Source organism: Tauraco erythrolophus, chromosome 4, assembly GCF_009769465.1.
Source record: "Tauraco erythrolophus isolate bTauEry1 chromosome 4, bTauEry1.pri, whole genome shotgun sequence".
Lineage (NCBI taxonomy): Eukaryota > Metazoa > Chordata > Aves > Musophagiformes > Musophagidae > Tauraco > Tauraco erythrolophus.
This window is the reverse complement of record NC_141468.1, coordinates 76,963,487-76,981,210: the sequence shown is the minus strand read 5'-3', so window position 1 is coordinate 76,981,210 and position 17,724 is coordinate 76,963,487. Positions and strand designations below refer to the sequence as shown.

The 17,724-nt window shown below is 39.8% G+C and overlaps 1 protein-coding gene across 3 annotated transcripts in view; it reads left to right on the top strand.

Moving 5' to 3' along the window:
* Positions 1-13,986, top strand: part of PARVB (parvin beta) — a 61,135-nt gene extending 47,149 nt beyond the window's left edge. For all 3 annotated transcript variants that reach the window (XM_086611207.1, XM_086611208.1, XM_086611209.1), the window contains exons 8-13: positions 1,342-1,361; positions 3,055-3,116; positions 4,835-4,903; positions 7,112-7,213; positions 10,583-10,655; positions 13,833-13,986. In XM_086611207.1, coding sequence (XP_086467333.1) covers positions 1,342-1,361; positions 3,055-3,116; positions 4,835-4,903; positions 7,112-7,213; positions 10,583-10,655; positions 13,833-13,909 — 403 coding nt within the window. In that variant the 3' untranslated portion in view covers positions 13,910-13,986. The remainder of the gene's footprint in view (positions 1-1,341; positions 1,362-3,054; positions 3,117-4,834; positions 4,904-7,111; positions 7,214-10,582; positions 10,656-13,832) is intronic.
* Positions 13,987-17,724: the final 3,738 nt, after the last annotated feature.

Here is a 17,724-nt window from a genome sequence, read left to right as displayed (position 1 = left end):
ATTTTGGGAAAGAATTAGTTTGACAAAAGGTAGTTCTTTGAAATACCTCTCAAAACTGAAGTGATACCCTATTGAAATTGTAAGGAGAGATGATCTCTGTTTTCAATAGTGCCTCAGGACTGGAGCTCAGCAAAAGTAAAATAAATAAACCTCTTCCTTCTCCAGTTTTTGCAACAGATTTACTTTGCTTTATGGTTTTGCAGTCCTTTTTATAAGGAGAAGGCTAGACATGCTTTTTGGCTGCAAATAAAAGCTGAGATTTTCCTTTGCGTGGCCTGAAGGCAACTCTTCTAAGAGGGGCTGACATGAGCCCTCCTTCAGTTGATCAGTGTATTGGCTCCCTGTAGAGTTGGCTCAGCTTTCCATGACTTTGAAGATAAATGAAGTACCATGTGGCTAGCTCAGCGGGGAAGATCTTTCAGATGGAAACGCTCAAAAATGAGATCATAACATCTCTGTGTGGACATTAAAGATCTCATAGTGTTTTTTGTAGGATCAGAGCTCTGCCTCAGGTTCGTGGGCCAAAATTCCTCCTCTTACTCCTGTGCTCTTGAACAATGTAGTTAGCTTGTCCTCCCCTTCAGATGTGGTTAGTAAGATGTAATCTGCAGAGTGGGGCTTAGATGTTTTTTAGCAAGAAAGTTGTTTACAGATTTGCATGTGTGTTTATACATGTATTTTATTAAGTTAGTTAATAATGCACCATATTAAGAGGTTTACTGTTTAATGTGTTGCCTACCCAGATAGAAGTATAGCTATGGAAAATGCAGTGATCAGCAGAATCCGTCATTCATGGAATACTTTCAAATTCCTCTCTGCAAATCAGGGCCTGAATCTCAGCTGATAAACATCTGCATATGTCTGGTGATGTCACCGGCTATGTATATAATTCATACATGGCACTTGCATTTATGTAATAGCCAGATATGAGGCATGTTTTCTTTCTTTGGAGAAAACAGATTAAAGTGAGACAGATAGCCTTGCTTCTTCTGAGCTGTGTGGTATAGCGTCTGATGACTGTGTTTGTGGAAACTGTACACAGAAGTACGTTTGTTCATTCACTCTTCATCATAAAAATAGTTATGCATAAGAAATCATAATTACGTGTAAAACGTAATTACGCATTTCCATTCATCTGTCTTCCTGCCATCACTGGTGGTCTGCTGGGGACATTCCTGCAGCACGTTGGGTCTAGCCAGCAACATGCTCAGCCTCCTGACTTGGTAGGAATGGTTAGCCCTCGGCATCTTGCAGGAAAAAGCCCATTAAGCCCATGATCTTGTCTTTTCAAAGTGTTTGTTCATGAACTAACCCAATATTTCTGAATGCTCTGACTTGCAGGATGATGATGGGAAGATTTGGTAAGTAACAAAGTCGACTCTGAATTTATTATTTTTTTTTAAATTTATGTCAGGCACAGAAATTTTGTCTGTTTTCCTTCAGCAGTTGAAGACAATGGATTGAGCAATTCCTCAGGGCTGGAATGTATTGCGGGGGCAGGTTTTGTTACTCCACGCAGACGTGGAGCATTATGAGTAGAACCAGGTCATCCAGCATACCGCTTGTGCTCTTTAGACTGGTCTCTGTTGATTTGTTTTCATTTGTAAGTAATGGATAGCGAAAATGCTGCACAGGACAGTATTTCCTAGTACTGTTGTTAGTGGCTTTCAAGTAAGACTCTTTGCAACCCCCGGCAATAAGAGTTACACCTTCTTCATAACATGATCGTTTCATTTGTATATAAATGAATGCATGAAAATTACTGAAGCAAAGGTGCGAGGTGTAAGAAAGCTCTGTTTGTCTGTCTGCTTTGATTGACCAGTCAGCCCTCTCTAATTCCTTTGCATGGACTATCTTATTTCCTCCATGTTCACTAGATTTTTAGAGTTTAGACCTTACCAACTGTAGGTCTGGTCTTCTAAACAAATTTCAGTGCTTTTGGTGTTGCTGCTGAGACTTCTCTTTTTGCCTTTTGTTTTGTTGGTGGCATTAAGTCACTTCTTCTCACTGAAGAGATGTGTGCTCCTGTAAAGGACTGTGTGTGATGAAGAACAAGTAATTTAGTTTCTCTGTTTCCCAGTTATAATATGTGAACACTACCATTTCCCTTCTTGCAGAGTATCTACATTAACAATTAATAAGGTACTCGGAAAATAAGTAATGTCAGGGGGCTGTAGGGGCTAAATAACCTATCTTCAGATACCAAAGGAATTTGGATAATGAATGTTTGTTTATTTAACAATAGAAAACTATTAAAATGTGTTCTGTAAATAAAAAGGATTTGAACTTTGAAAAACTGTTTAAAACTATTTTTTTAATGCAACTGCAATTGGTTAGATTTCTAATTTTTTTCTTGTTTTACCTGATGATGACAGTTGTCGTCCAAAAACCTCAATGTCTGGAAAATTTCAGTCAGCCCATAGCTGCTACAATATGAAATGTTGCACTAATATAGTCAATTTAGTAGATTTTAGATTGTATTAGATAGTGTTATACAGTGTTTTGAAGGTCTAAACATAATTTAAATCTTCATACTGTATGTAAGCTTTGCTCTTCATATACTGCTGAATCAGATTTCTCTCATGTTCACTTTTAAGCTTTACTGAAGTCAAGGGTACTACCAGTAATTTTAAATTAACCAAATGAATATCTGACTTTGATGCTACTGTAGCTATCACTGTAGCTGTAATGCACCAAAACCAGGTGATGTTTCAGTGACTTATTGTTTAAGTTAGGATTGGGGCATAGTCAAAATTTATGTTTCATTTTAATTTTTCTTCCACCTAGATATTTTATGTACTAATTATGAATGGTAGAAAAGAGAAATCAGTGAACGATATGTTTATTTTCAGTTGCGATTCCCAGGGGAGTCTGCTTTGGCATTTAGTTAAACACAAAAACAGGGTGACAACTTTTAGCATGAGTCTCTGTTATGTGGCTTTCCGAGAAAGACTTATGCTTGAGACACATAACCTGCTTCGCATACTTGGCTGTTGGAAGTGTATTTGAATTTTTAATTATTATTTAATTTTCTTCTTCTTCCCCTAAAACCAGAGCGCGATGCCTTTGACACACTTTTTGATCATGCACCAGACAAACTCAGCGTAGTTAAAAAGGTAGAAAATAAAATTCAAGTTTTATTTTCCACATTGCCTATTTTCTTATGCTTTTGGAAACATATCCAGAAACATCTGGAAAACAGAAGAAGAGGCTTCTGAAATAGTGAAAAAGGGTGTTTATTACCCAGAGATCACTGTTTCAAAGCCAGGTGATACCTGGACTCATGGGCTTTGGTCAGGCTTGTCTCCTTACTCTGTGTTATTGTCCAAGGCTTTTCTAGGTAACGCTGCTAGATTTAATCAAAATGATGCAGATTAGAAAAAGCTACTCTGCAAACTATTCTCAGTGGTACAGATCATTCTGACCGGACAGTCATACATGCCTTTACATCCCAAGTGCTGTCCTCCAGTGACAAGGGGCTGGGCTGTAGGCTAATGAACAGCTGGCAGTGGTGATCCCTTTGAGAGGCTCAAGAGCAACTGGAGTCATGCATGTGTCTTCAGTCTCAGTTTCCCCAAAAAGCACTCGCTGTTTGGTTTTCAGCCCATTCTTGTACTAAAGATGATCTTCCACAACTGGAAGATATTTTCCACAGTACCATGAAATGTGATTCACCCATAAATAAGGTTGCTAAATATAAAGCTTTTACAGAAGAGTTGCTCTTGTCCCAGGGCTCTTCTACTTAACACTAAGTCATATGGTCCTCTGGTCTCTTCTCTGAGGATGAGCATCTTCGCAAAGCTCACCTACCCAGACATATTCTTGACATGGCTCTTTGTGCTAGGCGGAGTGGAGAGGTAAAGTAGCTGTTGATCTCTGCAGCTCTTGTTAGCTTTAGAGAAAACATAAGGAAGACACTTCACGTTGTTCCGTTAAGTAGTTCCCACATGACTGTTTAGCTATTTATTAGAACAGTAGTATGCAAAGATCAGTGTTGTAATTTGTTCCTTCACTTCGTATGAAACAGAGAATGTATACATTTAAAATAATGCTTTGAAGTCTCTGGAAGATTCTCTTTCCAGTCTGAAACATCTTCTAGAAGAGCATTTTAAAAATTGATAGAGAATTAAGTTAACTCTATCCATGCAATGAAGGTGCTAACACTCAACTCTGTGTCCCTTTTGGAAGTGTTGTAAGCAGCCTGGCAGATCTCTGTGCTTCAATACATTAGCACGTATCTGGCTCTTAGTAGCAGGATCTTGCAGGTCTGCTTCCTGTGGGAATAGAAATACCAGACCTGGGTTACATCCTGACTGTAATTTGCTAATTGATCTGCACACATCACTCCAGGAACAGGTGTGTGCAGAACAGTGTGTTGTTGGCATCTTCTCTTGGGAGTCTTAGCTCAGTGCTGCTGATCCACTCTCAGGCAGTGGATCTTCTCCAAGAACCTGAAGAGATTAGCGTGGACAGTAAATGCACCTAAGATGCAGAAGATGCTTGCTTCATCTTCACAAAGAATCCACAAAAGAACCAATGTCATCACAGCTTTTTTCCCACGACACTGAAGTATGCTTTATGTGCTAGGAAAAACAACTGGTAAGCTGTATGTAATAGCACCATCTGGTGACTCCTGGCATATGGTGCAACAAAAATGACTGTACAACTGAGTTGTTTTCAGTTTTATGTACTGAAATTTATTTATGCAAAAGCAAATAGCACACATGCGTATTTATGAAGCTTAAAAAAATGTCTTAAGAGATTATGTTAACCCTTGTACATAGGCACTGACCACAGTGTCCAACATCACTGTTTCTGATGTTTTCTTTTATAGTCTCTGATCACCTTTGTGAACAAACACTTGAATAAACTGAATTTGGAAGTAACAGAGTTAGAAACCCAGGTAGGAGATTTGTCTTTTTGTATATAATCTAACTGTATAAATTGCAGGTCTAGGCCCTTCCTCCATGAAACCTTGTCATGGAATGGTTTATCTTTGGGCATGTTAATTTATGGGATCAGGGCTCTGTCTTTTAAGAAGCAATGACAGATGCTTGCTTTGTTTACCCATGTTTATGCATACTTCATATTGTTGCTGATTTGTATTATAAGGTGAAATTCTTGGGTTTTTAATGGGGTCATATTAGTGGCTGTAGAATATGGCTGAATTTTAGGGCAGCTTGTCTGAGATCAAACTGGAGCGCTGCAAAGCAGCTGCTATAGTTGTGGGTGGATGGTAGGCTATGTCTCTTCTAGCTGTGAGGGCTCGTGATGAACTGGTATAAGCTCTTAATAGCTGTGGCTGCCTGGGGCTCTCGGGAGGAGTGTGGACTGCAGAGTGCAGTTCATCATAGAGGTATCAGTGCTAGCTTTGATCACATCAAAGTGGGACTGGAAACAATTTTGCTGTTGCAGCAAAGGCCTTCATATCCTCCTCTTTACCGTGCAATCTTTTGAGCACATGCACTGTGCTTGCTTCTCAGCAAGCTCTTATACTGCAGTGGCATCCAGGTTAGCTTGTTTAAAGCTGGTGGAGGTGACTGTCAACCACCACCGTCTGCTCTGAGGAGTTTTCTGTCTCTGGCGCAGAACTGGGTACCGAACATGCTTGGAAACCTTAAGTAAGTGTGAATTTCGGTGTTTGTGGAGTAGTTCTCACTTTACAGATAAAATTAAGCAGTTTTCAGGAATGAAGCAGATATTCTTTCCAGAGTTCACTGAACTGTGGAGAGATGGTTATCTTACTGTCTCAGCAGAAAAATAGGCATGGCATGTAGAGAATAATACCAGGAGTATGGGTAATTGGTTTGAGGCTGGCTTAGTTTAATACCAGTCATTCACTGCTATTTTATAGCTTTGCTGAAATAAGTGGGTGAAGGGATCTGATCTGTCACAAGAAATTGTTGTTTAATGCCTTGGAAGAATCCAACAATTTATTTTTGAAAAGGTTAGAGAATGTCACGTATGCCATATCAGGATCGCAAGTGAGAAGTCTGTTAGAAATATAGAACATTACTGCCCTTAGCCCGTTAAGTAGTCGTCTTATCTAGTAGGAATACTGAAGAGTATTGCTGACAGTATTTAGTGTATTATTTAGTATTTACTGAAACTGTGAACAATCTATTTTGACTTGGAAAAAAAAGTGCGTTTGTGAAGTTAAACTTCCTGCCTGGGGAAGACTTAACTTCAAGTTCTGATTAAGGGCAGAGATTTGAATGCCCAACACATGCAATTTAGGAGGGATTGTTGTTGAAATGTCCAGGTACTGTAGTAGTAGGACTGGGAGTATATGATCTGCAAACAGGTTTCCCAGGAAGCCTCTTTTTTTAAAAATCGAAAAAGCTTTGTTGTATACTGTAGTGAAGTTGGCAAGACTCCTCAAGCAAATAAAATGAACGTGAGGAAGAGCAAGAACAGACATACATACTCTTAACCTCACCCGAAAGTATTCTGTAGCCTATAAGTAGGTAACTGGCTGGAGATAAAGATGATCTTGTTTTCAGTCCCTGCCTATTCAGACCAAATGCTCTGCACAACTAAAGAGTACAAATTGTAGATAACTACCAGGTGAATCAGTTTCCATTTCTTCTGCTTAGAGCTGTTTACTGTAAGTAAGTAATTTAAATAGTCGTTGGCACATGATCTTGCATGGGTTAATGCTAAAGCAATAGCTGATGGGCTTCCTTGTTTTGCTCAGGAAATGAGAGTAGGGGAAATAATGCTGCCAGATGTAGGGAGAAAGCCTGTATCCTGTATTTTTTTTTCCGTTTCTTTAGAGAACTGACAAGAAAGCAGCTGTATCAACAGGCTCTTAAGAAAAGACTGATTTAGCTTGCTCAGCTGCGCTGGTGATTGTAAGGGTGTAGGTGAATCCAGGGAGCTGATGAAACAGAACCCTAAATGCTTGTTACACTTGCTTTTGATTCCTTACTGTGCCTGAAAGGAGGAGTCTGTGACTCCTGAACCATCTTACACTTCTGTGCTAGCAAACAGCAGCGGTAGAAATCAAAGTACATAATTTGGGCCAAGCTTTCTTTGTCCTGTTTGTTTATGAATGCTTATTTGAAAACAAATGCTTTCGCCTAGGAATGTCATCAGTATTTCTATTTAGTTTGCAGATGGTGTTTACTTGGTTTTGCTCATGGGTCTCCTTGAAGACTATTTTGTTCCACTTCACAATTTCTACTTAACACCTGAAAGTTTTGACCAAAAGGTGGGTAGAAACTCTGGGTTATGTTCTTTTTGCTTTGTTACCACATGATATTTTCCAATCATTGTGTCCTTTGTCTTTGTGCCCAGTAAATCAGAACCTGATATATTCTTTTCAGGAGCTGTAGCAAAGATGCACTGGCTGTGACACTTGACAGTTAACACCACTAGAAATTGTTTGTGAAACGAATGGGTAAACTCCCCATAGTTAAGGAAGAAAGATATTCTGCTACTAGCATGAAACGACTCATGAAGCTCATGAATATCCCTAATGAATATATCATTAAGAATTGCTTTGTACTGTATAGTACTTTGCATAATCAAAGTGATTTATTAAACTGTAGTACTTCCTGAAGTGTTTTTGTGCACAGGGATGCCTTATTGTGCTAGACAGCAGAGCTGATACCTGGCCTTGCCTAGTGTGTACTGTGTGAATAGGCAAGAAAGACAAAAGGTGAGAGGTGGGAAACTCTGCTTTAGCTGAATCCTATATTCTGGGATTGACATGGAGATGGAGCTTCTTCCCAAGGTCACAGGATGTCATCCCTAAAATCTGCCCCCTCATCTCATTAGTATCAGTTGCCTAATGTCCATTAGTTCCTTTTCTGTAGTTTACTTAATGTTCCTGCAAACCAAGTGAATAAATATCATTACTTGATATGTAAATGAGATACTGTAGTAGAAGAGGTGGTACCTGGGCCATGATGTTTGATTGATCTGGGGTTAGAAACTATATGTTGAGTGCTCACAGGTAACATGTTTTGGAGCTGATCTAAAGCCAAGGTGGGTGCCCTGATTCTGCCAGGGAAGGAGCATGCGAAAAATTGCCTGTCTGAAGTCAATTTGTGAGCACAGACCTCTGGTTCTATGTCCATTTCCTGGCAGGATCATTGCTGGCGCTGCTGACTTTAGCTTTTGAGAGAATGCGCTAGCTTGTCTTTTTTGAATATTTCTTTCTGTATGGTAATGAGTGAAGACTTGCTGCCTAACAGTGTCTCAGACAAAATGAGCTTTGAGGAAGAAGAGTGGATTTTTTTGCAGTCTTACCTTGATTATGAGTAAGACAATCTATCAGAGATGGAAGGAGATTAAACAAGTGTCTTACTCTTAGCCCAACACTTACTCCATTGTCCTGTGTCCTGCCTAGTGTTAATGATCAGAGCACTGCTTAACACATTTTATTGTCGTAACCAAAAGCTTGCCGCTATCTGCAGTTGTTTCTGGACTTATACACAGATGGATGTGCATTTGTGCCTAGTATCAGACTACTCTGAGCCTGATTGTGCTGGAGCAATGCATCTGCCACCTGCTCTTTACTCTGCAAGGTTCTGCAGTGGAGGGGATGGAAGTACTGTGTTGGCTGAGCTGGAGCAGGAGGTGGCTAGGTCAGGAGTGGAAACGTTGGCAACAGTTAAAAGATCTAATGCTTTGTAAAGCAAAGGCTGTTTAAAATGGTGGGATTTTCATAACGACTTCAGCACAGATTGTTCCTGAGGGGTGCTTGACAGCAAAAGTATATGCTCTCTGAGGGATGGGACTTCATCATCGGGAGAATAACCCAGCTTTGCCTGAGTGGATGATATCAGCATTGCAAGAAGAAATTAACTGCACCAAATGAGCACCATTACAGACTCAGGCTAATGTGCAGAGCCTTCTGGTTCTATAGGTTATATAGAGTTTGTTGACTTCCTCAGGAGGTGACTAGTTGCTATTTGGTAGCTTAAAGGGTCCCTAAAGGCTGGAAATCAGGCTCTGGTAAGAGGGACTTCTTTAGGTGTTAAGTTTGTGGATAGGATGGGGATTAGTTCATTTTGAATGCTGTATACTGCACAGGAACTTGATAGAGCAGTGGGGAAAATGGTTATCCATTACATCTCAGATGAGCTCTCCTTTAGAGCTTTCTCTTGTTTTTTTATCTTAGTACCTTGAATTTTCACCCTTGTAGAAATGCAGGATGCCGAGTTGTGGCCAGCACCCGTTCAGTTACAATTTTGTTGTTAATGATTTAAATTCATAAAGATTGCCCAGTATTCCTGAAGTAGTGTGGGTTTGTTTGGAGACTCTGCCTTGAGGAAAGAGCATTTGTAAATCAAAGGAGAGGTAGACTCTGTGTTTTTGGGAAAGGGAAAAGCATTTTTGTCTGGAAAGTGAATGATTTTGTCACAATGAATGAGGAGGAACTGTAGCAGGTAACAAGAGATTAATAAAGTCCTGAGCAATAAGCACCAGTGAAAGGGGCCTTTCGTCCTTGTTGTAGGGGAGCTTTGTACGCCTAACTCCCTGATTTTCAAGATGAGTAGCTTTAATTAGATCTCTCCCCCTTGCTATGTATCTCCAGAACTGTCATTTGCAGTAACAAAAACGCGCAGAATTCATAATCCAAATTACCTTGCTTAGATTTCAGTAAGCATGGATGAAAAAACTGCTGTGCAGATCTCTTTAAACCATAGTGTTCGCTCCTCAAAGGAGAGACTACAAGAAGACACCCACTTTCTTGCATTTTTCCTTTTGTCCATTTTCTTTCCTCTGACTTTCTGTTCACATACGATCCTTGCTGGCTTGTTCAGGAAGCTTGCTCTGTACCGTTGTGCCTAGCTCGTTTTGCAAGTTCACTGTGCAATCTGTCTAGGAACAGCCACCACCAAGCATTTTTTGAAGCGTTTGCTTCATTAGGGAAACTTAATTTGGCTTTTATCTCTGTTTTCAAGTAGAGGAAGCCAAAGCACTTAGAGACTAAGGGATTAGCACAAGGTCGTGCAACAAGCAGCCTGGCTCCTTGATGATGAAATGTTGATGTTGCTTGATATGCAACTGATAATATTGCAGAAAAGACGAATGTTGTTTGAAAATAATTCCATTTAGTGTCCTTATTTCTTCTTTCTTACACACCCATAGGTATTTTCTCATCTCTGTTCAGTTATGTCACTTCTGTTACATTCCTTGTTGCCTGGATGGCAAGAGATCTCTTGCCTTGAGGTCTGTACAGGCAGGAAGAACTCAACAAAATGCAGCTCTGCCGTAGTTGTTACTGGGAGCTCTCTGGTCTCTGCCGTACAGACCGAGTTTGGAACTGAATGGGGTTTCCTGGTTCATGTGGTACCATTCACTTTTTTACACTTGAAATTTGGAAATCTTTAATTACTTCCTTTGTTTCAAAAAGTGAATATTTGCCCTATAATCATACAAGCTTTCATTTCTTAGTCTCTCATATGTACTTTCTGCCATGCTTAAACATGTAAATGTTTAATATTTGTTTAAATAGAATTATCATTCTCTATGTCCAGTATAGAGAGAATAAAGCATTTTTAAAATTTGATTAAAGGTTTTTAATGCCTATATAACTTTGAGATTCTAAACACTCTACCTCTTTCAGGTCCATAACGTTTCCTTTGCTTTTGAGCTGATGCAAGACGGAGGACTGAAGAAACCGAAAGCTCGCCCTGAAGGTATGGACGTGCTGTGTGGCTTTAAACTGTATATAAAGGCATAATAGCAGGTGCATTTCAAGTGCAACTCCATTTGAAGACAGTAGCAGTAGTACCACCAAGTAGAGCTGTAAACGTGCCCCTTGACAATTTTCCAAAGGATTCATTGTCTGTGTCTGGTGTATATCCTTACCTGTGTTTCTTGCTTGGAATAGATTCACTGAGGTGTACAAGACTAGCTTCAGTGAATGATCCAAGTGCTCTTCAGTGCTGTATTATAAATTTGATTGGTATTCTCAATAACAATCCAAGCAGGAAGCTTTTCATGGTCTAATTCTCATAAGTCTTACAGTTTGGACTCTTGTAATTGGATTTCAGTGACAGATAATGGAAAGGCTTTTGTTTTTCTTTAGGAGAACTGGTAGTGAACTCTTTTCTTAACTTACATGAACTTGAGAGTCAAAACTGAAAAGTGTAAAAACTGAGTTTTTCCTTTAAAGTCTCTGAACCTTGAAATTAATTAATGATGAGGTCTGCATTGTTGCTTGCACTGGGGAAAAAAAGAGAAATTAAAACTCTGACTGCTAAATAAGCAATTTTTATTCCTGGTGTTACAAACTACAAATGTGTTAGAGGCTTCCATAGAAGAACAAAGGAAAATGAGGATCCCCCAGGAAACATTCAGTCTGACTTAAAATGAGACAAAGTGGTAACAGTAAATAGATGAACAAATAGTGGAGCCGATTACAGTGGGGAAAAAAGGCAAAAGACAATATTAAATGCCTATGTATCCTGTCAGTGCTGTTCTTTTAAATTTGGGGACGGAAAGTGCTCCTAAAGATTTTGGTGAAACAAGACACTAACTTGGGAGAGTAAAGGAGTGTTCTGAGTATTGGAGCTGAGTCAGTGGGCATATGAGGAGGACAAGGAAACTGGAGAAATATGACAGCACAATCAGGAATGGCAGTTTTTTGAGTGGAAGAGTTAGAGATTGCAGTAGGAGACCAGGTAAGCCTGTTTCAAGAAAGAGAAAATGATAAAAACCTAGGAGAAGACTTCTCTAGTTGAAAGCTTGTCCTTTTTTTTTGATATTTTTTTTTCGATTGATCTAACAGAAGAGATTACTTTCCTATACGGTTATCTTATGTCCTTACACTATCATGAGCAGTAGAACACTATAGCAGATCTTTTGTTTGCTCCGGTCAAGATGTCTAGATTCAGTAAGCAGCAGAATATGTTTAAGGGTTTTACTGGTTGAAAATGTAATTATTAATAGAAGTTAGAGAGCCAAATTATCTCATAGAAATTCCTTTTTGCTGCTGCAGAATGTGCATTTTCTTGTGTGTATTCCTTCCTCTTCTATGTGTGTACACATTCCCAGAAGCAGTATTTCACAGCTGTTAAGAGTTAGTGTGCGTGCATAGTGTCTGTGTGACTGGAATTACCTGTAAAACTGACTGTTGCTCTTGAAAAGCAGCTCCTGTGGAGAGGACAGTAACATCTTGGGCTTTGCTTGTAACCGTAGTTTCATCGAATCCTCTGTAGAATCTGGACAGTCAGTACAGTCTTGTAATATGTGTTTCTTAGAACAAGAATTTGTCACAGGCTCTGATGCCTCACAGAAAGTTTTGGTTATAGTGCACTCTGTTAATGCCATACTGATCTATTGTTCTTTCCTAAATAGGCTGGAAAACCTTTTAGGTGAATCCATGTCCTTTAGCATGAATTGAGTAGTAAATGTCTCGTGAATTAGTTGTAGGATTTTCGTGTAAAACATTGTCTAGAGCAGAACATCACAACTTTTATTTCTATAGCCCATACTTTCTGCACTGCTTGCAGGAAAGAGTTTATTACTTTATTGTTTATTACTTTAGTGTGTCTTTTGCCTTGATTTCCCAGCTTCAGAAATGCATGGCTTTTGCAAAGTGTTGTTTCCTGTGACTAAATTTACATTTTAAATCAGTGTCTGAGGGAACTGGGTCTTGGTACAGAGGAGCCAATGCTGATTCTGGCTCTTACCTTACTGAGAATGCTATGGTAGTAAGCAACTTTCTGTGACACCTGGAAAATTAGAAATGTGTTTCGTATTTCAGTTATCCAGGTAAGACACGTGTTTTTTTCGGGGTATATTACTTCACAGCAGTTAAGATCTTTCATTTCTTTGGGGCAGGAGAACATTCTTTTGCAAATGCAAAATACAAAATGATAAACGAAATATGTAAGATAATACAGGAAAAAGGGTAGAAAGAAAAATTTGAGAGGTTACTGAAAATACCAGATGAAGTGCAGGAGTTAGTGCGTTACCCAGTATGGAGTGAGAGGGAAGGGTGGAGAGGTCCTGACAATGATTCTTCAAAACAGGCAGTAGGTGTTTCTCCTGGATCTCACATTAATTGTACTTTGTTAACTGTTTGCTGTCTTATGAGTTCTTTGAATGATTTTTTAATTATCTATTCTTCCTTACTTCTGCTTCCATATATATCGTTTACTGTATAGTTTTTGCTTCCTCCTCCTCCTCCTTTCTCACATGTTATATCCAACCTTTCTTTCCACCTCTTTAACTTTCTCTGTGCTATGCCTGCCCCTGCAGTCCCTGGATTACACGTCTATGCTATTTCCTGACATTTTATTAGAGTAGTAGGTTGGGAGGTGCTAGCAGAAAAGTTTTTTTGTTGAAAGTTGTTCCAGACCTGTTCCCTGCCTAGCAGCATGGTAAGAAGGGATATTAGATAATAGAAACCTTTGAGTCTGCTTAGAGAATTCAGGCTTTGTTTATTTGTGGACTATATAATTGCAGAGTTGTAGAAGATGTGTGAGGTTCAGTATCTCATATGATGTGTGTGGCTACTTGTTTGCTGCTTCTGTGGCCAGCAAAGTCATTGGTAGTATTTCCCAAAGCCTTTATCCCACGTCTCAGACAGAAGTAGACTTTCTCTGTAACCCAATTTTAGATGAGGAAGGGAATTAGCTTTCTTCCGTTTCCCAGAGAAATTAGCTGTGACCGTATTATCATGCAGGTGTTTTGAAGTGCATCACATGAGACATTTAAAGTGTCTCTTGACTTGGGGAGATCAGAACTCTGATTTTTGTTTTTTGTTGTGGATCCCACCAGTTCAGAGATGTGGGAAGTTTTGTTCCTTGGAGGACGAATGAGGGAGAACAAAAAGCAAATTAAGGATTTCTCCTTTTCTTCCACAGATGTTGTCAACTTGGATCTGAAATCTACCCTCAGGGTTCTATACAACCTGTTCACAAAGTACAAGAATGTTGAATGATCCTGGAAGCTGCTGAGATCTCCATCCTTCCAACCTCCTTAGGCAGAAATTACAATAAACACACCCTCTGCACTCTCCCGTTGTGCCTTATGCTATACTTCATGCGTTCTTTCTACAGTTGATGTGGTCTCTCTGTAACTGTGTGTATGACAATCCCACTAAAAATAATGCATGCGTATTCTCTAGGTCACTTGAAAATGTGTAGATACTTCACACTTTTACCAGAAGATACTGTTGAGCCTGTTGTTTATTACGATCAGCAAATCTTCTTTTGATAAAGGAAATATACCACTAACTACTTTAATAAGCAGGGAAAAGATGAGACCTTCCTCATGGCTGGACACTTTAATTCTACAATAGACTTTCTTTTGCATACTCCTTGGTTGCAACTGGCATTTGATGATTTTCTAGGCTTAAGTGTTAGCAATAGAAAATCAGCATTGGAATTTATTCAGAAGCTAGCAATAGAAAATCAGCATTGGAATTTATTCAGAAGCTGAGTCTTTTCTGTTAAATAAGGTTTTGTATGTTCTGTTGGGTGGGTGAGGCTGAGCGGAATTACAGACACTATCTGAAGCTGATCTCAAAAGCTTCAGTTTTTGTGTTTACTTCATGCTACTCAGTGTAATTTCCATTCAGTGTTTACACAGAATAAGTCTTGCAATGGGATGACGAGCTAATCTTTCGATGTCTATTTTCTCCTTTCTAGGAGAAATTTGATTGGTAGAGCCGCTGTCATCCATTAAGCACGTGGCTTCATCCAGGTCAGTCAGGAGCTGGTGAAACAGGCATGGGCTGGATTAATGCTTTTTTGCCCACAGTCCTTTCTGAAATGAACACGAGGAATAATGAGCTTGGCAGTTTTAAAGGCTGACACTTCATTTCGTGTAGCTGAGTTAAAGGGTCCGATTCATTCCTGTGGAGTTACTGGCAGCTGTACAGTTCTGGGAGTCAGACTTTTATAAGCAGAGTTTTATGTATTTTCTTTCCTAAAGAGTAAAACTGCATTCTTTTGTACCTAAGAGGTTGCCTGTACTTGTGGATTACACTGGGCTGTGCCAGACAGGTGGTGTACATAGTGCAAGCCAACAAACACTTAGCACTCAAATGTGAAGCTTTGCGGTGATCAGTCATGCTTCAAACTAATTTCATCGAGTTGCCCTGTGCCATCCCAAGAAATACTCTGCTAAGGCACTGGCCTAGTCCTGTAGTCTTCTAAGCTGTTATAGATTCTAGTAGGAATCTGTTTTAAAAAAGAATTGCTAGATTTATCCGGTAAACTCCAGATATCTCCTAGTACTTAACAGGTTTCAGCTGTAGAGCTGTTGCTGGCTGTGACGTGCTAGGTGCAGCAGTGTGTCTAAGGAGGCTGTGCTGGAGCATGAGCCATCTGAGCAGGTTTTGGGGGAGAGCTGTGCGAAGGAGATGGGATTGTAATTTCCAGGGTAAATTATTTGTGGAATATGCATATAATAGCACTCCTTTCCTTGGAGTGCGTAGGGGAGAGATTTGACTACTGCTTTTATCTATCGCAGTGGCAGCTTTTCTTCTATGGACAGCCATGATTTTGTGTGAAACAGTAGGCAGAGTGCCTCAGAGAAGAAGCAGGTAGTATTGCTCTGCTCCATGGGCTCGCTTGAGTCCTGTAGAAAGTAGGCATCTTCTTTCCCTAAAGATGGATTTCTTACACCAAACTTTATTTACCCCTCTGAGTTCAAGAGGAAATGTGTTATTTGAATGGTATAATTTTTCAATTGGGATTTTCTCCTTCCCTCCTTAAAAATTTTTTAATCTTAAAGGGAGAGAAATGGGCTTCGGATGCTTTGTTTCGTATTTTTGGGTTCTGAGTTCTAGTATTTGATTTATTTGGGTCACTTTCCCTCACACCTCCAAAACAAAGATGGAAGGAAGTTGCCCTTTCTTTCTATGAAAAATTGAGATCTCACCTACTCTCTAAGGTTCTGTGGGGACTCATTGCTTGCCTGTGCTTTAGGAGAGAGCTGACCTCTCGCTAGTTACGCAGAGCCTGGGACAATTGGACTTGAGTTTCAGATGGGGCCACTAGACTCTACCACGACACTAGCAATTATTACAGAGGAGACTTGCAGAGGCACTAAGGCCTGGTGGGTCAGCTCTCCTGGCGAGTTAATGAAACTGGTCTAACTTTTGTGCTGTGAAACAGGGGCATCATGAGGCTGGAATGTGACTGAACTGAGAAGTCTCTCAAACTTTCCGTTTAATGCAGTGTTATTTGTGGGAAACAAGTCTGTTAAAGAGCTGTCATTCCACCTACCTCCCTTCAGGTGATGTGGAAGTGCCAATACTGTTTATATTCTCTGAGTTGCTGGGAAGGACCTCCAGAGAATCTGATTCTTGAAATTACAAACAATATTAATATCAAAAGCAAACAGGAAATAAAAAGAGGAGATTGATAAGAGCAGTTTGACTTTTGGAGGGGGAATGGCTATTTCTGAGATGGGATTATACAGCTGGCATCTTTGCGTGTGAGCAGATGTGAACATAACATCAAATTTTAGGAGTCTCTACTTTGTTCAAATACGTGTATCTGGTCACTCTGCAGAAGCCCGAGTCCCTCCTCTACAACCTGAGTCATGAGTCCCTTTTAGCATTCCGTATGTTAATATCCCTGTCGGACAAGACTGCAGGCTTGATGCCCTGAACAGGTTGGGGGCAGGTGTCATACCCTGTTTTGTTATGTTTTTAAGTCTGTAGGTGAATGTTGCACAGGGAAAATACATTTTTCATTCCTTGGCTCCTTGCTGTCTAGCCAGATCACTCTTCCTGCAGACGCTGTATTTATTGTTAACCGGATTGGGAGCAGGGTGGATTTAACTGAACTCAAGCTTCATGCCAATCAGTCCAGTTTCCAGGAATAGCAATGTAGGTAAAGCTTCTCTAAACACTTGCTTTTGTCATGCCTTTCTGTTACATATGCATGATACTTAATTCTTTTCCTCTCAAAAAGATAAGTCAATGCTAAAAATGTTATTTGTTAACTCTTTGTATGACTGGAGTTGTAGATATGTTCCCTGGGTGCCACTGGGGTAGGTCTGAATCCTGTTCAGTTCATCTGGAATGCTGAATGCTTTGCAGCATTAAAGCTTCCACATTCGTAAGTACTTAATGAATGTCTGTCTCTTTCCAGTCCATACAACTTGCCTTTAGGGCATCTGCTTGGCCTGCTTAGTTCCAGTGAGCTGTACTACCACAGAAGCCCAGATACTCCTAAGCTGCATCCTGTTTTTCAAGATAAAAAACCAACAGTGGCAGACTTTTTTTAAAAATCAGTTTATACCTTACAGGATTTCTTACCCCTCCTCCTCACACCCCAGTGCTTTCAGTATTAATGTATTTTTAAGAGTCTTTTCTACTGTTTTTAACTGTGTTTACTCTGTATTTCTAGCTACTAAAAGCCAGCCTTGCAGATAAAATTCTGAACTTGTCATATGCTGGAGACATCCAGCTTTGGGACAAGAGTTGTGTACTGTAAGCAAGTTACAATGCAATGCTACGTTTGCTAAAAATCACAGCAGGAGTCTTATGCATGGTTTGTGACAGTTGTACTATTTATTCAAATAAATAAATAATGATCACTCAGTTTTCTACATCTCTTTTTTGCTATATGGACAAGTCTGCGGGAAGAACTTCTGAAAGGTGAGCTTCAGCTATCTTCTTCATCAAGGGTCCTAGACATATGATGATCTGTGCAGACCTAGAAAAGCAGTGATCTCAGTTTTCTAGTGCTGGTACTGGTGAAAAGTAACTGAATTACTCTCTCTGATACTATTAGAAGA